Source organism: Euprymna scolopes, chromosome 2 (genome assembly GCF_053919585.1).
Source record: "Euprymna scolopes isolate OS-2025 chromosome 2, ASM5391958v1, whole genome shotgun sequence".
NCBI lineage: Eukaryota > Metazoa > Mollusca > Cephalopoda > Sepiida > Sepiolidae > Euprymna > Euprymna scolopes.
The window spans coordinates 151,635,200-151,658,395 of NC_136483.1; the positions used below are offsets into that span (position 1 = coordinate 151,635,200).

General features: G+C 35.4%; 1 protein-coding gene and 1 pseudogene across 5 annotated transcripts in view; both read right to left on the reverse strand.

The window, feature by feature from the left end:
* The window catches only part of LOC145297667 (unconventional myosin-XVIIIa-like), a 794,600-nt gene that overhangs the window by 482,210 nt on the left and 289,194 nt on the right, over positions 1–23,196 (reverse strand). The window contains exon 1 of one of the 5 annotated variants that reach the window (XM_080143873.1): positions 15,166–16,030. The exons of the other annotated variants lie outside the window; for them this stretch is intronic. Coding sequence (XP_079999999.1) covers positions 15,166–15,375 — 210 coding nt within the window. The 5' untranslated portion in view covers positions 15,376–16,030. Of the gene's footprint in view, positions 1–15,165; positions 16,031–23,196 lie in introns of those variants that run through there. 5 annotated transcript variants of the gene reach the window in all.
* LOC145242142 (5S ribosomal RNA) lies at positions 1,186–1,302 on the reverse strand (annotated as a pseudogene).

Genomic DNA, 23,196 nt, shown 5'->3' on the forward strand with positions numbered 1-23,196 from the left:
AATCAAACCTCTTTTAGCTTTATAAGCTTTAACTTAACACGTTAATCAATTACTCTCACTCGTGGTCGAAACCGTTAAGTATTGGCATTGGTTTCCACCTCCGCGTCAAAGCTTCCGGGTTCAATCCCTCCTCCTGACCAAACGTTTTTTTTATTACTTCGCTTATTCTTTAGTTTACCCCCCCCCCATACACAGGTTTATTTATGCCATTTTTTTCCGTTTTGGTTTTGGATTTTTTTTTTTTTTTTTTTTTTTTTACATCGTCTTTTTTATAATATTTAAGCAGGATTATTAATTAACCCCCCCCCCCTCATACACACACCTACAAATACCCGGGCAACGCCGGGTACCCCCCCCCCCGCTAGTATATATTTAAAAGGCAAAATGTATGTGTGTGTATGTCTTGCAAAAGCTTTCGATCCTAACCAGATCGATATTGATTTGAAGTTCGATGTATTGGACGACAAATATCAAAAACTTGGCTAAAAATATTCGTACCCTCAACTGTGCAGTTTTGTACAAGAAGGGGCCATTTTTCGCCAACATTTTTGCAAAGTCATCATACACGCTTGCAATGACTAGCCTTAATTTGAACGGCAGCGAAGTCAAATGTCATGGTGGCCATGGAGGTTCACCTTTTCTTCCTTTGCGTTACAGGTTCAGGCCTGCCTGCCTGCCTGCCTGCTCTTTTTTCTTTCTTTCTTATTTCGAGGCTTACGTAATGGGATTTTTTCCTTTTAAAACAAAAACTGAATTATTTTACCGTTTGCGTAAACTTTTTTTTTTTTTTTTTCACACCTCTCTTCACCCAGGCAGTGTTTTTTTTTTTTTTTTTTTCTGGTTGTACTGACTTACTACACTCCACACCCAGGCAACGCTGGGTACCCCCGCTAGTAATTAAATAAGTTTAAGCATAAAAACATATTTAGGTAAGTAGAAAAGTAACTTAAATTGCCTTTCCATCCATCCGTAGCCCTTGAGCCCCCGGGGGGGTGGGGCATAGGCCATCTACAATTTTTTGTAGATGTTTTTGTAGCGAGGAGTTCTTTTTACAGGGTGAGGGTGCTAGCCCCCCCCGGGGGGGGGGGGCATAGGCCATCTACAATTTTTTGTAGATGTTTTTGTAGCGAGGAGTTCTTTTTACAGGGTGAGGGTGCTAGCCCCACACCCAACCTTACCAGAAGATACATACAGCACCTAGCCTTCCCAAATGGTCACCCATCTGGTACTGGCCAGGCTCAACGTTGCTTAACTTTGGTGATCTGGCGTGAACCGGTGTGTCAACGTGATTGTGCTGTACCTAAATTGCCTTTGGTAATATTTATTTGCTGCACATGTATTTGTTTTACCACATTTTGCTTTGTTAACGATTCTGGAAACGCACTTTTTAACAATGTAACAATAGAAAAAAAATATATAATACACAACGCTGGTGAAAAGAGTTCAAGTAAGAAACTTCTCCAGTAACAAACTCACACAATCAGATAATCCCCACCAAACAACACCAGTTAAATAAAACAAGAAATAGATAAACATTGCGCAAATCCTCCACGAAACTACAAGAATTGCCATAATCTGACCCCAACCCTCACCTCCAGAAAAAGCTGACACTAGTCTCGGTTGATACCATGCAAAATGTTTGTGAATGGTAAAGGAGTATAAAGAGACCGAAAAAGAGCACTATCCAGACTTCCAACGAAAGGGCATGGAGAGTACTGAAATCCTGAAGAGGGCTATTGCCACTCAGATTCCAGAAAAAGCCAACAGATGTCAGCAAAAGATCAATGGTAAACGACTGTTGTAAGAACATAAAGTGAATTTGTAATGGATTCCAAAAGCGACAGTCTAAAGACACTTGTCACTCAAACTCCAGGGAACACCAGCAGGGTTCTTCAGACAAATTTATCTTTAGTTGACCTTTGACAACTAAATATTTTCGTTTACTAGCCAAATAGAAAAGTTACTAGCCAAACCCACATGATTTTTAGAATATGACATCTTAGTTCTGTGACTAGTATGGTCATCAAAAGATTTTTCTGTGTTTTTTTAATAAGTGTCATTCCAAATAAACAACAAATTTTATATCGATACTTGAAGGTTGCCAGGAAGCGACAAAATGAAAAGATGAGAAAATGAAAAGACGTGAAAATGAAAGTGAGAAAGGGAAACTGCTACATGGAAAATTCATAAGAATGGCATAAAAACAGACTCACAAAAAAAATACCTAAACATGGCTAAGAAAAGGACACTTGAACAGAGAAATGGAATCAGCTTCACAGGACAATGAAATTGGAACTACATTACAGCTAAAATAGATAAAAATCCAAGAAGAACAACGAATGTGGACTCTCTGGACAAAGAGACTAAACAGTAAATCACATTATTGAATGCAGCAAACTAGCACAAAAAGAATACAAAAGCAGACAATACAATTAACTAAATTCAAAAGATATTTTGAATTTTTTTTTTTTTTTTACAAGACAACTAGAAGAATGTATGTTAAGAGACATAAAATTTCTGAACGAAAGAGTTTTATACCAATTCTTTAATTGAGAGCCATATTTAATGTTAGAAGAGTTTCTGATTGGTAGTTAATTTGTATAACTCTCAAGATGAAAAATAGAGTTTTCAGTGGGTAGCTAATCAGTATAAGTCTTGAACCATAAAAGTTTACAGAAGAAGAGCAAGAGTACTTGTCGTGTGGAGACAAAAAAATTATATGTGGGAATTCTAAAATATCCAGTATGTTTTATTGAGTGATTCCATTTTCTGATTGGTTGCTAGCAGAGCATCGCTCCATATGATTGGTCAGTTCCTATTGCCAGTGTCTATAAGTAGAACCTTTGAATTTTCTTTGATCATACCCTTCTCCTTATACTCTCTATTTATAGAGGACTAGCCTGAGTGCCCGGCATTGCCCAGGAGTTTGTAGGTGTGTGTTGAGAGAAAAAAAGTAGTAGTAGGCAGGCAGGCAGGCTCGAACCCATGATGTGAAGGCGGAAAAGAAAGTGAATGTATGTGTTAGGGTGTGGGTTGAACAAAAAAGGAAAATTGCAAGCGAAAAAAAAAAAAAAAATAGTAAGCACACGAAGGAGGAAAAGAAAGTGAAAAAACAAACGTGACATGTTTGCTGTTGCGTCAATCACCAAACCGGAAGTGACATAGGTTTAAATTAAGGCTAGATAATCAAAAAGAGGCGATTACTTTTGAAAATATCGGCGGAAAAAGCAACCTCTTCCTGTAGAAAAGTGGTCAATTGTGGGTGAACGAATTTATGTTTTTGGCCAATTTTTTTTTTTATATTTGTCGTCCGAAGGGTCGAGCTTCAAAATGATACCAATCTCGTAAAAATATGTCGCCTCTGTTGAAATTTTTAGGCAAACATACAAACAAACATACATTTAAACAGACAGGTGAGTTATAGGTGAATCTCCATAATGCTTCAGTTACTTGGAGACCTGAGTAGAAAGTACCAATCAAGAATCCATTCTTAACAGTCTGACAGGTGAGGGGCCATTTAGGTTTAGTACTTTTAGAACTGAGGTACGTTGCCTGGATATTATCTAGGAAGTCTACCCTCCTGGGCTTTGCCATCCAGCTTTTGGGTGGAACAAGTTAATTGCTTGTTGCCTGAGGTGCTCATACCAAGGAATATCGTTGGGGATGCTCAGGCAATTTTTGATAGGCCAAAGTTCTCCTAAAGGTCGGAAAGTTTGGATGTTAAACCTGTGCCCCTAAAGGAAGGACACTGGTTTGACATCCCAACTTTCTGACCTTGTGTCACATCTTGAGGTAGTCAGCAAGTCAATAGCTATCCTTATTATATTAAAACATTACAACACTAACTTTATGTCCCCTGGAGAAAATTAAATGATACTAAACCTTATGTCTAGAATACTAATTGTAATTTTGATTAAAATCCATTGCATGATTTTGATCCGAGAAAATATATAGAATTTAAAGCTTAAGCTGTCATAAGATATTAATATTTAGAGAACCTTGCTTAATTGATGTCTAATATCTATGGATCAAATTCAATGCAAACCTGAAATATTTGGATCTTCAAATTGGACGTTGTGCCCACATTATGCTCCTAAACATGTTTTAAAATCCTCCATAAAAACTGAAATTCGAGGAATATTTATTAATTGATGCATAATACTTACTGTTAAAATTTAATAAAAATCAAAGATATCTGAATTTTCATGATGGGGTTTGACTCTCCGTGTCCTATGAATAAAATTAAATTATACTAAATATAGCCCACATTACACACTCTCACACCTAACAACTTCCAAGATTCATCATGATCGGTTTAGGAGTGAAACCTACATGTAGAAATACACAGTAAAACCCCAGGATACAGTGACCCTAGGATACCCCCCCCCCGTTACTATGTGGAATACAATGTTTTTCCGGACCCAGGTTACGGTATTTGTCTCGCCTTACGGCGTTATTTGATTAAATACATATGTATTATATACTGTACTGTATTTTCTTACTAACTTTTAATACTGTATCTCGGAGTACCACTGTATGAACAGATATACACATACATCACGTTATATAAGATATGTTCTAGCACAAACAGCATAATATTGCCTCTATTCACGGCACTCACTTCTTTACAAACAATAATACTTTTGTCCATCTGTCCTGGTTCTAAGTAAATGGCCCATTCTTCATATCCAGTTGACATCAAATTACCGCCTTTTTCTTTGTGCTACACGTAAATGATGACACTTGCAGCAAAATCTTGCCACGTGCAGGTCACTCAATAAATAAGAAAGAACACAGAAACTGTATATCTCAACCAACATCGTAACTTGACTAAGTAACTACACCTCTTAGTTCATTAAAAACGAAAAAGTCATAGGTCCTGGGTATGACCTTAAACTATACCCGATGGTGAAGCTCCAGCTTGCGGGCTTTGGGCAGTGTGGAGCCACTCTTTAATTGCCATTGCTCCCAGGTCCACTCTGACCCGGAGTGGTAGTACCTGTTAGGGTCCCAACTATGGGTTAAATAGAAACCGACTTGAAAAAAAAATAAAAGTATTCAATTAAAAAAATTTTCTTCGGAATCACTGGATTTGGCATTAAATAACCTGAAAAGGGTTGATATGCCATAAAACAAAAACAAACAACTAACCAACTAAAAAGTTATAGCTTCATTACTTAGAATGAGTAAATTTATGCCAAATTGATAGTTGAATACGGTTAAATTTGTGCTCATTTTTGCATTAATTACTAATACCTATTAATCTAACCGTGCATCAAACAGATACTTAATTCGTTGTAACTTATAACGAGGGTCAATGCAACGCTTTTCTTTCCCGTATCTTCCTTTGCTGTGATGTCAACACGCACCAGTTTTTTTTTTTTTTACACGGTAGTCACCACTTATCAAGGCCTAGAAGCCACTCGGGGATAAGGATTATTGCATGTACAGTAATCAATGGGATAATATTGTAGTAATCGTGAGTAATGGAGATTTGATAAAATGTCTTAAGGGGGTGGTTTATTAGGAATTTGTTTATGTTGGACTTGAAGACATCCAAGTTGTAGTCAGGTGGGAAACAGGACAAACGGGAGAGAGTTCCACAGGCGTGCACTTCTAAGAAAGAAGCTTTGTTCATGGAATCTACGTTTCGATTTAGGCACAGATAAAGAGTGGGGAAAATTGTTGACAGTGGTTTCAGCTAGACGGGTGTATTTCGTGAAAGATTGGAGCTCAGACGAGCACTTGCCATGGAAATAACGATAAAACAAGGATAGGCTCGCAACGTCTCTTCTGTGGGAGAGAGGTTGCAGGGTAGAGAAAAGGGCATCCCCCACTAAGCCGCGAAGTCTATTTTGTCCTCTGTTAAGGCAGGATAGGCTGTTTTTAGCAGCTCCTGCCCAGATATGGCAACAGTATTCCATCCTTGGACGAACTTGGCTTTTATATAGATAGAGAATTGCATCAGTAGTGAGGTATCTTCTGGAGCGGTAGAAGGATCCCACCATTTTCCAGCGACCTTGGCAACGGATTTGATGTACGTGTTCCATTTCATTTCGGTCATTTGTATAAGTGAGGCTTTGTTACATACAGGCTTTAAATGCCATTGAATGCTCAGATTACCCAAATTCAGCAGTTGTCTTGGTAAACAAAGTTCACAAATTTATTTTGTTCGATTGTAAAGTTAAATAGCGCAATATAGCAGAGGAGTTGAAGATATCAGAAGGTAGTGATTTTACCATTTTGTATGAACATTTGCCAATGAGAAAGCTGTGTTGAAAGTGGGTGCTGCATTTGCTCGCAGTCAATAAAAACAAGAATACACCGATGCTTCAGAGCATCATTTGCAACTATTTCAATGCAACAAAAAGGAGTTTTTGCATCAATATGGCAATGGATGAAACATGGATCCACTACTTTTTTCCCCACAGTCAAATTGTCGATCAGCTGATGTGAAAGTTATCTAAAGTGACCATAGATGCAAACATCAGTAGGCAAGGTTTTGGTTTCCGTATTTTGAGATGCACAAGGTATTTAATTGATGAATTAGCTCGACAAAGGAAAAAGCATCAATAATGAATATAGAATAGCATTATTAGTGCGTTTGAAACAAATTGCATAAAAATGAAGAAAAATGTTCTTTCACAAAGATATGTAATAGAGTGCATATGGTAGCTATATGCAAATACTGAGCTGTGTGCGGAATGGCATCATGGTAAGGAAAAAGACTATAAAAAGAAGAGAGAGCACATTAAAGATGATCATGTTAGAAACGTGGGTAACGTCACGGCCCTAATGAGAAGTCATGCATGGCGGGAGAATACTGAAAAAAAGAAAAAAGAAAGCAAGTCAAGTTATTGCTTGTCTTATGTTCCTTTGTGGCTGGGTCTACATGTGTAACGGTACAAATATTCATACCACAAGTTGATTGCAACAGCAAAATTGCATGAATTGCACGACTGGAGAAAACTGGTTCAATCCGTCTAGGGTGAATGCCACATCGTTTTGTTTTATTTTCAGTTATTATTCTTGTATTGTATACTTGTATTTAATCCGTACCACATTTTTCTTTCTGTTTTTACCTCCATGAACTTTGGATCTATGGTTAGCAGGTTATATGCCCCTCTTGTCACTTTCTGTTCTTCCAGAAGTATATCTGGTACTTTTTCTGTTCTTCCAGAAGGTTATTAAGAAGTTCTAAACCTGTTTGTTTAGTTTGGACATAAAAAATTTCCACACGATTGATATGCAGGTTAGAAATCTTTAGCTTCTCCAGTTTGGTTCATTTATTTTATTTATTCCTTTTTTTATTTTTATTTTTTAGTTTATGTGGTTCTTACATTAGTCTACTTCCTTGCCACCCCATGAAAGCAGAGTTAGATAATGTGGAGAAAATCCCCCAAAATTCAGAAGGAGAAGGAAAAGCCTGTGAAAGGTGAACTTCCTAAAATTGAATGGGACTGGCAACATCCTGCAGTCAAGAGGGAAAGGGCAGTTTCAGAAATTACCTAAATTCTGTTTATTTTGGTACCAAGCCCCCCCCCCCTCTCCCCATCACAACTAAGTTGTTCAGAAATCCAGAGGATTTGCCTATAGTGGTAAAGACATTGTGCCGAACCAACAACACTTTTTGGTACAACTGCTAATCTCAGTCGATGCAATGGCTGCCACAACATGGAGCAGATAGTTTTTACATCAGAGTGTTCCTTCTAGATGCATATCTTAACGAAGAGAGTGCATCCCTCCCAGTGAATTCAATGCGTCTCCAGATACCAAGCTGGAAATTTCTACATCCTGGCGCGGAAACTAAAATAATAATGTAGGATCACAAGAAAAAAAATGACTTTCTTCCATTCTTATTGGTAGTTGTTTGAAAAATAACACTGAAACTAGATCAAACAATCAACCGTCGATTACATTTTATTCCTCTTTCTATTATATTGTCACAGTTAGAATTTTGTGCATGAATAACTTAGATGCTTTTAAAAGAATGCATAATGCAAATTTTTTTAAAACTATTTTGGGCGCTCTTACACTATTAAGACAAAATTTCGGAAATCATAATGAATTTCACATGAAAACAATGGTACCTACGTATTCCTTGTATTTTTAAGATGATTATATCCAAAAATTACGAAAATTGATGAGGCAGAAATTTATTAACGAAAATAAAAAATAGAATTTGATGAAAACGATCGTAAGACACAGGAGAGTTCAAAAGCAAGGTAATTTTACGTTTTGATTTAAAAATGGCCGCAATTTCTCACCTGCTAACATGATTAAATTGTTTTGTTTAATAATTCAGTAATATTCAAGTAATTTCGACTGTGTAATTTGGAAGTTAAAAAAATATCAGTAGAAACCATTGTTTTTTTATCTGAAAACGCCATTTACTGACTACAAAATTTAGTCCTAATAGTGTAGAAGCGCCCAATTTTGTTATTCGCAATGCGGGGTAGTTTTGCTAGCGACATCTAAAAGAGCAAACATAGGCATGATATTTGAATGAGAAAGAAAAAGTATTAATGTTTTAATACTTTGACATTCTTTTTTTTCCCCTTCTTCGTTTGAAGATATGAGGAAAGTTCCAGGTTGCTACCCCATTCTCTGGTGTCGAAATTGCGTGTCAATGGAAGACATTATAAAAAAAGCCAAGCTGACATTTTCTGTTTGTAATTGTGGATATTGCTTAAAGGTTTAATAATGATAACCGTTAACCAAGCTATTCAAATTATTTTTGTGGTCAGCTTTTCTATCCTGACCAAATTATTCCTCCGTGTGTATGGCGTGCGGTGGCATTTCCACTGAACAAAATTTCTCTGGAAGGGCTTCCTGTCTATGGAACACATTACCATGAAACTGCTTCTTTGCAGATTACAACTGTTGAATTATCAATGATTATCATTCTGTCAAAAATTCTCCCCAAGCACCATATTATGTAAAAGATGAGATATGCCTTGTTTTTATTTATTTGGAGTTATCTGCTCTTAGTTTCTTTTGTTTGTTGTAAATTCCGGTAGGCGGTTACTTTCTTGTACCTGTTCCTGATATAAATGAACAGATTGCCTCGTGTGTGCGTGGGTGTGTGTGTGTGGGGGGGGATTAAAAAAAAAAACATGGCTATGTGGTTTTAGTGAATTTGTCTTCCAGTCTGAAGTATCAAGTCTATTTAAAACAAGCTATGTTTTGATTGATTCTTGACTTTATAAAATTAGACGCGGTGCCTTAAATAAGTTTCCAGACTTCTTTTGTATAGGCATTTAAAATGGTCATAGACGCTTGAAAATTCAATGTTATTGCTATACATTTTATGATATGACTGGTTGGGTGTTTTTTGTTTTACGGCATATTCAACCCTTTCCAGGTTATTTAATGCCGAATCCAAAGATTTAAGAAAATTCTTTTGATAGAATATATTTGTTGTTTTCAAGTCGGTTTCTATTCAACCCATAGTTGGGACCCTAACAGGTACTACCACTCCGGGTCAGAGTGGACCTGGGAGCAATGGCAATTAAAGGGTGACTCCACACTCCCAAAGCCCACAAGCTGGGGCCTCACCACTGGATATAGTTTAAGGTCATATCCAGGACCATGGGATGACTGACTAATATTTTATTATTTCAGGTTTAAATGAACAGCTACAGTAGGAATTGGAATACACCCTACTAAAGCCTGATTGTCACAGCTGGTGAATTTTAAAAGTGTAATCTGGACGTGAGGACACTTTAGAAGAACGATATGCAATAAAATTTTGTTTTAAACTTGGAAAAAAAAAAACAAAAAAAAACACACACACAGAAACATATGAAATGCTTCAGACTGCTTTTGAACCATCTTGCATGAATTGAGTATCAGTTTATGAGTGGCATAACAGATTCAAGGAAGGCAGAGAGTCTGTGAGGGATGATGAGAGGTGTGGTAGGAGTAAGGAAGTCAGAACACCAGAGTTGATTGACCAAATAAAGAATTTCATGGATAAGGACCGTCGTATGTCTATAGAAACAATAAATGCACAGTTTGATGTCAGTGTGGGAACTGTACACACAATTATTCGCAAAGAACTGAAATTGCAGCAGATTTGTGCAAAGTTTGCTCCAAGAGTGCTCCATCCTTGTCACAGACTATTTGACTAAGATGAGCATCAAGACAGTTTCTCATCCTCCCTATAGTTCAAACCTTGCTCTCTGTGACTTTTGGTTATTGCCTAAGCTCAAGGAAAACCTTAGAAGCTGTCATTATGAGACAATTGAGGAGACGAAAGAGGCTGTGGCGATGGTCATTGACACGCTCACACAAGAGGATACAAGTGCATTGCAGTAGGAGAGGATTACTTCAAGGGGGACCAGAGTTTCATGTGATTGTGTGTACTATCAATAAGAGTGCACATATAAAAGAATTCTGAAAACTTACTAAAAGGCACCTCATATATATATTACGACCATTACTCCTCGCTCTTATCAAACTGGAATAAGGCTAACCCATGATACTTTTTGATTCGTTTTGAAAACTGGATCATGTTTCATTGTTCAGTGTGACTGACAACACGAAAGAACAGACACACACAAGATTCCCCTCATTTACCACAAGAAAAAAAATCCGTTTGGCTAAGAATAATCATAATTCAATAATGTATAGGCTTTATCGATCATTCGATTTCACATAGCAACTAAAAAACGTGTTTGTCTTGCTAAAAAAAAAATTTCTATCGTTGAAAGGATAGATATTCTATTGAGCAGGTGCGCGTCGTCACTTTATAATGCCTGCCTGCCTGCCTGCCATGCGCCCAAGTCCAATGGCTATTAAACAGTAGTCTAAATATCGTCTAACACAAATAAAAACGATCCTGGTGTCTAACTCTGTCTCGTGGGGAGGCAAAGTAAACAGGAACACAAATATTGTCAATGATAGCCAAAACGCACTTGTTGACTCCTTGTTACGTTATTTAGCGTTATAGTTAATGTCTGACCGTTAGATAAATTTCTAGTTTGACAAAACTCCGTTAAAATCACCTCCCCATAAACATGAAATTCTAACATTTTATTTTAGGCGATTACATTCGGTGAACACCGAAAAACTTTACGAAAAGAAAAGAAAATTAGAATTTAAGAGTAATCGCACATAAATTTAATGCCGTTAGCGAGAACTATTTTTGGACAACTAACCCTAAGTCCCAGTGGCAATGTAAAACCACACGTAATCGGCTAAAAAGTACTCTTAAAAAATAAATAAAAGATAAACACGCATAGAATTTATCTCAAATAGTAAAAAAAAAAAAAAAAAAAAAAAAAAAAAAAATTAGCCGCACTCTAAAATATTTTCTTTCTGCCAAATAGAATCTCATATGGGGTGATTTTTTATATTTTTTATTTTTATTTTTATTTATATTTTTTTTTTTTACTGATTTCGACGTGAAACGTAATTACGCAAGTTTTTTTTTGTTAATTCATTTATTTATTTATCTTTTTTGTTTATTTTTACTTAAAATGAATTTTTTGATATTCAATTATAATGCACAAGTGTCTGAGAGTATAAAGGAAAAAGGCCTTAAAGAAACAAATGTTGATTAAATCAGCTTTAATATAAATGTGTGCATATTCAATCTCTTGCCATTGATATTATTCACCTTCGTCGTGCATTATATAACATGCAAACTCAGATTAAGAGTTGGTCACGCACACGCACTGCTAGTGCTGGCTCGGTCAAATGAATGACCACAGCAGAGCAGTGCTCTGCTGTGGTCATTCATTTGACCAACCTTCGTGATCAGTTTTTTTTCTTCGTTTCGTGAACAAGAATGATAATTTTAGAACATGAAATTTTAGAAAATATATATTTTTTTAAATTAAATCACGCGTTCATGTTTACATTGGAGAGAAATAGAAAAAATGTCGCATAGACAGACATAATGGTTCAATATTCAACGATACAATATCGATGCGAAATGCCGTCTTTGATTGGTTTAAGAGTACACGTGAACGAACAACCATAATACTCGATACATTTTAACCATAAATTACTACCCAAGAAATCAGTCACTATTCAGCGTTGCTCGGTGGATTATATATATATATATATATATATTGCCGGGGATGGGGAGGGAAAAATAATTAAAAATAGTCCTGTTTACACAATTAAAGAAGGTTGGGTTTTTTTTTTTTTCTTTTCAATTCTAGTTTTCTCTTAATTTATTTTTGATTACCTTTACGATAACTGTTTGCACTAAACTTCCGGTTGCTCTGTTTTTAATCGACTTTTTACGGTATCTTGAGTATATTAAACTGTTAGGTGAAAGTACAGATTAGTTGAAGGACCCTCCCCCTATCTAAAAAAAAAAAAAAAAAAAAAAAAAAAGCTTTTTTTTTGTTGTTTTTTTTTCTTCTCCTAAATAATAACGTTAATTAGAAAAATCATTCTTAACATGGGAAAGACAACCGGAAGTGAAGTGGAAACAGTAATCGTTAAGCTTATTATTTTAATAGCATTCTTAATGCCTATGAAGAATACGGACCACATTATAAAATAACGCTTAGAAATCCGTTCTTAACATGGAAGGGTTTTTTTTTCTTGTCTTTTTTTTTAAACTATTCTATTTTTAATGAAAATATATCCTAAAAATTTCATTTACCTTGAAAATCATATCTAAAAAAAAAAAAAAAAAAAAAAATTAAAAAGCAAGCACCGCACGTAATTTGCACAAGTACCGATTTTTTTAAATTTTTTTTTTTTATTTTAGTTTTTCCTTAATTTAATAATTATTGTAATTATAATTAATAGCAAATAAATAAATAAATCAATAGGTATAGGCGAGAAGAAGCACGCACAAGATTTCGTGCGATATAAGTTTGATTAATAGAATTAACATTGAGGGAGGGGATACTGGAAACGATGTTTAAGCCGTAAATGTTTTTGAAGCCTTTAAACTATCAGTTAAAAAATTAATGTTTGGCTGCAGTTACCGTTTCTAAGCAAAGGTCAAGTACTATGGTTAACGTGCACTTAAAAAGTATGATTCTACAGCGGTATTACGGTAACAATGAAACGCACATAATTAGCTGAATCGGAGTGGAGTTTTGATTCGATAATTTCAGTTCTACCTACCCGGAGTTGGCCAGGTCTCGTTCTACTTTCATTTTCTGTTTCTTAATATTAAACTTATTATAAAATGCTTAGTTAGCTAATACTAAACAAGCCTATGTCAAGAAAAGAAAAAATAAATAAATAAAAAAAAGAGCATCAGTTGCAGAAAAATCCTTACGTACCCATCACGAAACGAAAATGTCATATTCCAAAAACCACGTAAGTTAATTAGGTAGTTTAAAAATACATACATACATATATTATATATATATATATATATATATATATATATATATATATATATATACAGAGAGAGAGAGAGAGAGAGAGAGAGGGAAAATCATTTTAATTTTTACGAATTTTACTGATTTTAACAGTAGATTGTATCTATTACATTGTTAATTTTGCTCTCGATAGTTCGAATCGAGTTGTCTTTCCTAATTCATAAAATATGGCGGATCAAAATTCTTCGCGTCATCGTTATATTTTATTTTCTTAGTTAAAATTGATCAATTTTTGGAATATATCTTCGTTTCGTGGCGGGTACGTACATCATAAAGTTCAAGATTTTCTGTATTTTTGTTTTTAAAATAAGTTTAATTCTAAATAAGCAGTTGATGATAAAATGTAAAACAGGAAGTTAAATTTAATTATTACAATACGTTTGGTTATTGTGCTGTTAATCGAATTATTTGTATTAAACTAATTGTGTACGAGTAATGTTTTAATGGTTATCTTTATGATTAGAATTTCCACCTCACGTCCGCCCTCCCCCCTCGTGTCAAGCACGGTTTTTCTAAATAATAACATTAGAAAAGCTCTTTTTAACACGAGGAAGGCGATAGGCTTCCTTTGTCTGTTCTGTATATAATAACCTATAATAATAATAATAATAATAATAATAATAATAATAATAATAATATAATAATATAATATATAATAATAACCTATAATAAGCAAAAGATACCGTAAAAACGAATGAGCAACCGAAAGTGAAAGGGAAACAATAATCCTAAAGATAACCGTTTTAATATCTATTTATAAAAATATTAGATACAAATAGATTTTGAAACTCTTCATATTTTATACGAAGAAACCGAAATACATTCTGGCAGATTTAATTTATTTTTAGAACAGCTTTCCAATCTAAATCATCTATATGCGACCAACGAATGTTGACTAATTTGCATATCGCTTTGAAAAATAAACTCATTAATTATTCATTTTTGGAAAAGGAGAGGGGGTAGCTTAATTGATAATTGTTTTCAAATGATTGTTATAATCAATCCCAGTCAGGAATATTTTCTGATTTATGTAAAAGGCTTAGCATTTGCGGTGAAAAAGTCTTTCTGGTCTTTCCCGGTCAATTGACTTCTGGGGGTTTGCGATATATTAGTTTCTTTGATGTTCCCGGTCAACGTCGGGGCACAGACCCTACTAGTAATAAATAAATATTATGAAAGTCATGTAAAGGCGAGAAAAACATATACACATACATACAGACACGCGATAAGCGGTCACACAAGTTTATTAATATACAGAGATTCATAAGAAATCTGATTTTTTTTTTTAAATAAACACTTGTTTGGTATTTTTGTTTATGTTTGTAAATGCACGTTTTAAAATTTGCAGTGCATACTTATTAAGACGATCCTCACCTAGCCCCAAAACAGCTGTTGAGAGAGAGAGAGAGAGAGAGAGAGAGAGAGAGAGAGAGAGAAAGAAAGAGAGAGAGAAAGAGAGAGAGAAAGAGAGAGAGAAAGAGAGAGAGAAAGAGAGAGAGAGAGAGAGAGAAAGAGAGAGAGAAAGAGAGAGAGAAAGAGAGAGAGAGAAAGAGAGAGAGAGAGAGAGAGAGAGAGAGAGGATGAAAAAAAAACTATATTACATAAGGGCCACCCCGACACAGCCACCTCAAAAATTACTAGGAAAATGGTAGCTTTTGCAGGCAAAAATGCCAAAATTTTAAAGTTGTCCTTTAAAAACCATGACCAAATGGGACAACTACGATTTCTTTTATTTTCCGCTTAAAAAAAAAAAAAAAAAAAGTGGGGAGGGGGGAGCAATTCCAAGTCAAAACAAAGGACTCACCCAATAAGCAGGTGTGGGTAGTTTGTAGTTACGCACATGTTCCAAGGTGCTATACAATGGCATGGGGTAGCGGGTTTGAGCCATAGCAGCACTGTAGAACTGCTCTTCCTCGCCGCTATAACATTGGGACCGGGTTCCCATGTGTTTCCGACCACACGGGGAACGCCGGATAACGGCTATGTCGGGAAGAGGGTCATCTGAATCTTCCATCTTTGCGCGTGAATCATCCAAATGGAACTGCAACTATACGAGCAGCAGCAGCAACGTCGTCTGCGGGATGAGAATTATTATTGAGCGTACGGAGAAGAATTATAAAGCGGCGGGGAGGGGGGGATAATAATGAATGGAAATGAAAGAGGGGGGGGAGGCAATATGAAGAGAAATAGAAATGATAATGCGGGATGAAGAATTGCAAGGAAGGAAAGTTTAGGATGTTAATATGAACACGCGTGCGCACTGTAAACCAGGAGAATGCAAGCGAGTGTAAACGCGTGATCACATGTGTGTGAACAGAGTAAATCGCAAAAAATGTAGCGACCATGACAAACAAGATATGGTAGAGATGATAAAAGCGTAGAAATCAGGAAAAGACTGAAAACGGGGGGGGGGGGAACAGAAAATAAAAGGGATAAAAAAGAGGATAAAACAGTTATAGAAAAAAAAAAAGTGAAAAGAGAGAGAGGGTCAAAAGAGTCTGGATGACAAGTATGTCCAGACTTCCAGTACTCACCACCTCTTTCGATAACCTTTGCAAATGACATTGCGTTATCGCAACAGCCGCTTATCATTTGATCTCTCGTTGTCAATGACCATTGGTCAGTGGAATTTCGACAGCAATAAACCTCCCCAACTCCCAGCACTTTTTGCACTCATCCGGTGGAGGTCTGGTTAGTGCTATCCTTCCTTGTTTTTACCATCCTCCTTGACCTTTAACTATTTTGTGCGATATCAGTCGCGGTTGATGCTTTGTTCTTTTTTTTGGGGGGGTACACAGTTTATAAGATTTCTTGCAGTTTCAGTTTTCTCTGGTTCATGAGGTGCTTCTTCGATCTTTGTTTTATTTCTTTTGCAGTTTTCATTTGGCTTGTTAGTTTCTGTAGTTTTTGTGGATTAGTTTCCGCATTTGAGGATTTTCCTTAGGATTTCAGTTGTTTTAATCATTAATGTCTGCTGTACAGTCTTAATTTTCCTCTCGATTCCAATGTCTCCTCGTCTTTGTTCAGATTGTCGTTGTTCATCATCATACTACTAAATTAATCAACGTTTGATTTCCTAAGGATTCCGCCCCCCCCCACACACCCACACATTTAAATCACAAAAAAAAAAAACACACACACACATGCCAAAATATTCAGTCTTGGAATTGAGTTATGTTTGGAAAACCCTCGATTTAAATTGGTCTAATTGAAAATTGATATAACTAAGTTTCTCTCAATTTCATCCTCTCTTAATGTATGCAGCTACACCTCCAGTTCTCATTCTAAACATTGTCGATTTCGTTAAATGGTGATCGGATCATAAGAGAATGTTAACGATTTCATATTTTATGCTAAATCTTGCTTAATAATCGGCTAATAAAGCCACATCGTATACCCTATTGTTATTGAAATTCTCCCTTCTCGATCTCCCTTGGTTACTCTCCGTCTCTCTCATATATATATATATATATATATATATACACACACACACACACACATACATACATACATACATACACACGACAGATAAGAATAGACACCCATAGAAACAGTTTATTTCAAACATTATTTATAGAACAAAATAAAAAATAAATAAAAAAAATAAATGGTCACAAATTTAATAACTAATACTTGGTTGACATTCGTTTTGCTGTTTTTAATGCTAGGAGCCTTCTAGGCATGGCATTGATCAGTTAACGAATATCATCTTGAGGAATATTTTTGCCATATCTGATGCAATAATCTAAAAGTTCAGGCTTAGAAAATGGCTTCCTTTTTTTTTTTGAAAAGGTTCCAGTCTAATATACCCCAAAGGTTTTCGATTGGCCATGGAAGTTTATTAATCCCATTTTTGGCTTAAACAATGTTGTGTCGTCCTAGCAGAGTGACAGAGTGACCATAAATAGGGAGCTCATTTTACCACTTGGGAATATTGGTAGAGGTACTTTGTATAATATTGAAACATATTTAGCAGAATTCATGTTTCCTTCACCAGATCTGAGCAACCATCACTCTAAATTGCACCCCATAACCGAGAAACCCATGACCCAGCGTTGGGTGTAGTCTTTTTCAGCCTCCATACCCATACACTGCCACTGTTAGGAAATAATACAAATCGTGACTCAGAGAAAATGGCATTGGTTCAAATTATCCCTCTTTCTCTCAAGTCGATTCCTATCACTTACTTTAAGCTTTCTTTAGTTTTTCCAACGCCGATTGACACTGCTACCCTAACTAGTCTACATCTACTAACACAACACTCTTACGCATCCTTTTAATGCGATTAAACCAACAGTCTCCTGTTCTGTATACAGGATCTCCCCATAATGTCCAACTTTAATATTCCTGAAGTCACAAGCCTGTCTTTAAGACTAACATTACACACCCATCCGTGGTCCTACTTTGTTTATTCTTTGACAGAACACAGTTATAATAATTAGACTTAGTCAAGTTAGGAGCACGTGCATACGCTTTATGAAATATGCATAATCACTTAATAGTTATAGTCAGCTAACGTACTTCCTAACTTCCGGTGTGTCGCCTACCGGAAACGATAACACGGCAAATCAGTTCCACCACTTTTATTGTTCTTCAGCATTTCTATTGTGAAGCGATTTATTTAAATAAAATATTAGAAAAAGGATATTATTGAAAAATCTATATATATAAAAGGCAAAATGTGTGTGACCATTTTGTGTATGTCTCGCAAAGGCTTTTCTCGCACACGCTCCCGGGGGGGGGGGGGTAACGATCGGTTAGAAGTATTTATATAGGCCGTAGATAATAATATCTAGAATTTGAGAACGCATGTAGCGTCTAGATTTATTTACATCGACTTTTACAAAATTATTGCTATTTTGGCTTCTCGCGTGTTGATTAGGCTTTTTCGTATAAAAAGCGAAACTAATTCAAAGTTAACCACTTCTCGGCATCGTGCCGGGAAACGTCCAAAGCAGTCAGCTTTGATCAATCTTGTATATCAGACAATTGCTATTTAATCTGGACAATTGGGAGCTGGTTTTCCCTTCCCCAACATCTGTTGGGGGAAAAAAGTCAAATTTGGGTAAACAAACCCAAATGCTCCCTCGCATCAAAAGTTAACTGCGTGACTTCTATTTGACCTTCTTAATTAGGTCAAATGGAAGCAGCAGAGTTAACTTTTATTGTGGACACCTGTTTTAATAGTTAAATAAATAAATAAATTCAAACGTGTTTCCGTTGTATGTCGCGGTAGCCCAATGGTTAACATCGCACTTTTTTTTTCCCCCCAACTTTGCCTCAAGGGTTCGGGTTTGATCCTCATACTCACCTACCAAAACTTTTTTTTTTTTAATTTTAACCCCCCTCCCCCCGGAGTTTGGATTTAACCAAAACCACACACACCTCAAAACACCCGGGCATCGCCGGGTACCCCCGCTAGTCCATATATATAAAAGCGAAAATGTATGTATGTGTGTATGTTTGTGTGTCTGCTAAAAACTTTCAACAGATTGAACAAAAATTGACAAACTTGGTCTCATATGAAAGCCCCATCCTTCGCCCGACAAATATTGAAAAATTGGCCAAAAGCGTTAATTTTTTTTCACCCTGAAATCAACAATTTTCTACAGGGGGGGGGGGGGTCAGCAAAAACCGTCCTTTCATGACGAGATCAGTTCTACGCATGTGTCAGACGACGTCATAACCTGATTTATTTTGAATATTTAAAGAACTGACACAATTTCATGTACGTCGTGTTAGCTCAGTTGGTTAGAGCGTTGGGTCATTATCTAGACGTTTTGGGTTCGAATCGTGGTGTGAGATGTCTTCTTTTTTTTTTTTCGATTTTTGAAATTTTAATATTGAAGCAGGGTTATTTAAGCCATTTTTCACGTAACATTCGTTTTTCTGTTTTTCTTTTAATTTTTTTTTTTTACTTCGCTTATTCTTAGGTTTTCATTAACACTCCCTCCTGACCACACACACCCAAAAATACCCGGGTACACACCGATTTTTTAAATTTTAATATTGAAACAGGTTTATTTAAATCATTTTTCACGTGTTTTTTTTTTTGTTTTGTTTTTCAGAAGTTTCAACGTTCGTTTTTCTGTTTTCTTTTTCAGATTTTTACATTTAACATCGTTCGTTTGCCTTACGTTAGTTTTTTTTGTGTTTTTTGTTTTGATTACCCCCCCACACACACACACACCGCCCGGGTACCCCCCCCCACTTTATTTTTCCAGATAAGTTTTAACGTTCGTTTTTCCGTTTTCTTTTTTTTTTAATTCGCTTATTCTTAGGTTTTCATTAACACCCCCACCCCCGCCCGACCACACACACCAACGACGGGTACCCCCCCCCCGGCAGTCTACAATAAAAGTTAAAAATATACAAATAAAAATAACAATAAGTTAATTTTAGTTTTTATTCGTACTTTTAAGAACAAAATTTAAAAAATCAGTTTTTATTTTGTTTGAAATTTTATAAAAAAAATGTTTATAAAACTTATTTCAATAATAATAAAAACTTTTTGATGCATGTTCAATAATTTAAAAAAAATAAATAAATAAAAAAGATTAAAAAAAAAAAACTAATTTCAATAATTCTTAAAAGACCGAAAAAATTTTTTCAATGATTTAAAAAAAAAAAAAAAAAAAAAAGTAGATGCACTAAGAAGATATAGGTGTGAGAAAAAAAAAGCGAAGGAACTGATTGTTACACTGCTTCCGGTAGCAGACACACCAAAAGTTAGGAAGTATTTTAGCTGACTATTACCCACTTAATTATAGAAAAGAGATGATAAATTTATAGAAGAGTCGAGAGAAAAGATGTTGTGTTCTGACTAATGCCCTATCCACCAGAAAACAATTGAAATCAAAAGTGAAGACTGCCACCATGCATTGCACAGTAATGATGAAAGCAGCTGAAATATTAAGGAAAATCCTTTAGTGTAGAAACCTATGCACATAACTATGTGGCAATGACAAACCACAGGTAAGTTGAAAATGAAATATATATATATATATATATATATATATATATATAGGGTGTCCACAAAGTCTGGCTACATTACGTAGCCAGACTTATATAGCCAGACTTTGTGGGCACCATATATATATATATATATATATATATAATTGTGTGTTTGTGTGTACAGAGTGCCCACAAAGTCTGGCTACATAATCTACAGGATGCTTCCACAAAGTGTGGCTACATAATGTAACCAGACTTTGTGAACACCTTATATCTAATATATATATATATGAGAGGGAAATAATATTATGCAAATCCAAGGAAACTTAAACTCTCAGGACGAAGTGGTGGGGGGTGTGTGTGGGGGGGTCCATTATCTTATCATCCCACCCCACCCTTGCAAAAAAAATTAAAGTTTAAAGAGAATGAAAAAGACTGAGGAAGGAGAGTATCATCCAAACTGTCAATGGAAGGGCACTGAGAGTACTAATACTGGAATCTCGAGGAGGCTTATTACCACTAAAATTCAAGAGAAGACCAACAGTTGTTTACACCCACAAATCAATGGTAAACAGCTGTTGTGAGAATGCAAAATGATCTGAAAATGGGTATCAAAAGTGTAGGATAATGGAATCGGGAGAAACGTGTCACTTAGACTCCAAGGAATACCATCTATTATTGTCAGAGTTAGCAGTCACTCAATGATTTGTGTGAGAACTCCTAGTGAATGAATAAGTTACACCTTATTAGGCACTAGCATGGATACCCGGCATTGCCCGGTGGATATGAAGTTCGGTTTATACACAGTTGTTACACTAAGGATATTGAGCAAGATGTCTGTTTATATTACACTTGAACTTCTACGCGTCAGTAGAGTGGGTGAATAATGACTGCGTAGCGATACAAGATACTCTCATGAGTAAGTGATCTTCTAACACGGAAGAGAGAAAGAGCCCACTTTCTTTGCAGCAGCCTTGGCAATTACCTTAATGTTGTTCTAATTCATGTTGTTTGTGAATGTTAAGCCTAGGAGCTAAAGGGAAGTACTTTCAGGTATTGTTTATCTTAAATATTAACTTGAAATTATAGCCTTGGCGTGACATCATACTTGTTTCAAAACAGGAATTTAAACTATAAAAAAAAAAAAATGTAAATATTATTGATAACATTGGAAATTAAATAGTTGGTACTAGTGCACTTATTGATCCGTGCTGAAATAATAACGTTATTATTTAAAAAGCCATTCTTAACATGGGGAGGGTGTTTTGTACCTATTCTGTACTTTAACCTTACAATTGAATGAAAAAAAAACATAAAACTGTAATTAAACGTGGAAATACGATTTAATAAATAGCGCGGATCAGTAACTGCACTAGCACCGAATAGTTTAAAACATTATTTTGCATTCATTACATATTGTACATAGTTCTTTCAGTTATATAATCCCCCATTAATATTCCTGGTGAACCAAGTGCAAAAGAGATCCAGACAATTGCACTTAATTGCAGGATATAAGCGAGGATACTAAAAAGAGCTCTCGGTTGGTTTTAATAAAAAGCGGGGCAATGTTGGCAGCTGGTTTGGCTGCCCCATACCCAGCATTACAATCTTCAAAGGAAGAAGAAAAAAAAAAAATAATAATTTGGTTAAAAGAAACTCTCTGGTAACGTCGGGTGAATAAAACTAGTTTGGTATACAGTAGCGTGCAAAACTAAGGGACAAAATTTTAAAACCTAATATTTGTTAGAAATAACAACTGTGAGAAGCTGAAATTTCGACAACTGGTATTCATTATCATCCATAATAACATAGTAAAATTTGAATCATTTGCAAAGGATAGAAAAAAGGACGTTCCTATTTTGAAAATAAATGTTATAATTCTTTTTCTATCCTTTGCAAATGATTCAAATTTTAGTATGTTATTATGGATGATAACGACTACCAGTTGTCAAAATTTCAGCTTTTCACAGTTTTTATTTATTTATTATTTTTTTAACAAATATTAGGTTTTAAAATTTTGTCCCTTAGTTTTGGACCCTATTGTATACCCCCCCCCCCTAATTTATTAAAACCAAGAACCACTCAAGAACAGGAGTTAATGAGATGGAAAAATGATTGGCAGCTGGAAAAGTAGACCTTTAGTATGTTGATTTAAAAAAAAAAAAAAAAAAAAAAAAAAAAGAGAGTATTCAAAGACGTATTTGGACAGCGTTTTTTTTGGTAGTATATAATATGGAGAGGTCGGGGGTGGGGGGAGAAAGGCAATATTCATACATATGATTTGACCTTTCGAGTTGGACACTCTTAGAAATAGTATGAAGTGGGAGGAAGGCCTGTCTAACATAACAAATAAGGTAGAGGCAAAGGAGATTGACAACTATTGGTAGAGCATCCTCTAATTTATCAACTGCAACTTAGCTTTAGAGAAAAAAAGGACACAAAGCAAAAGTAAACGAAAAAGACAAGGAAGAAGAAAGAGACAAAAAGGAAGAAGACAAAAAGAAAAAAGGAAAAGAGAAAGGAAAAAAAGGAAAAAAGTACCACGGTTTTACTAGACATCGTTCAGATTTCATTTAATCTCATAGTAAATGTTAAAAATAAAGAAAGCTAAGTTCAATATATATATAATAGAATTAAATGAATAAGAAGCAGCTTCATTAAAAAAAAAGAAAAATCTTAAGTTGCACTAGCTTTCTCTGAAACAATTTGCAAGAATATCAAACACAGAGTGAGAAACTATTAAACAAGAAAGATGAACTGGTATCAAAATGTATACATAAAAACAAACATCTTTTTTTTTTTTTTTTGAAAATCATTGAACCCTTAGCATGGCTACACATTGGCCCAAATGATGCTACGCACTAAGATGGATACTCCACCA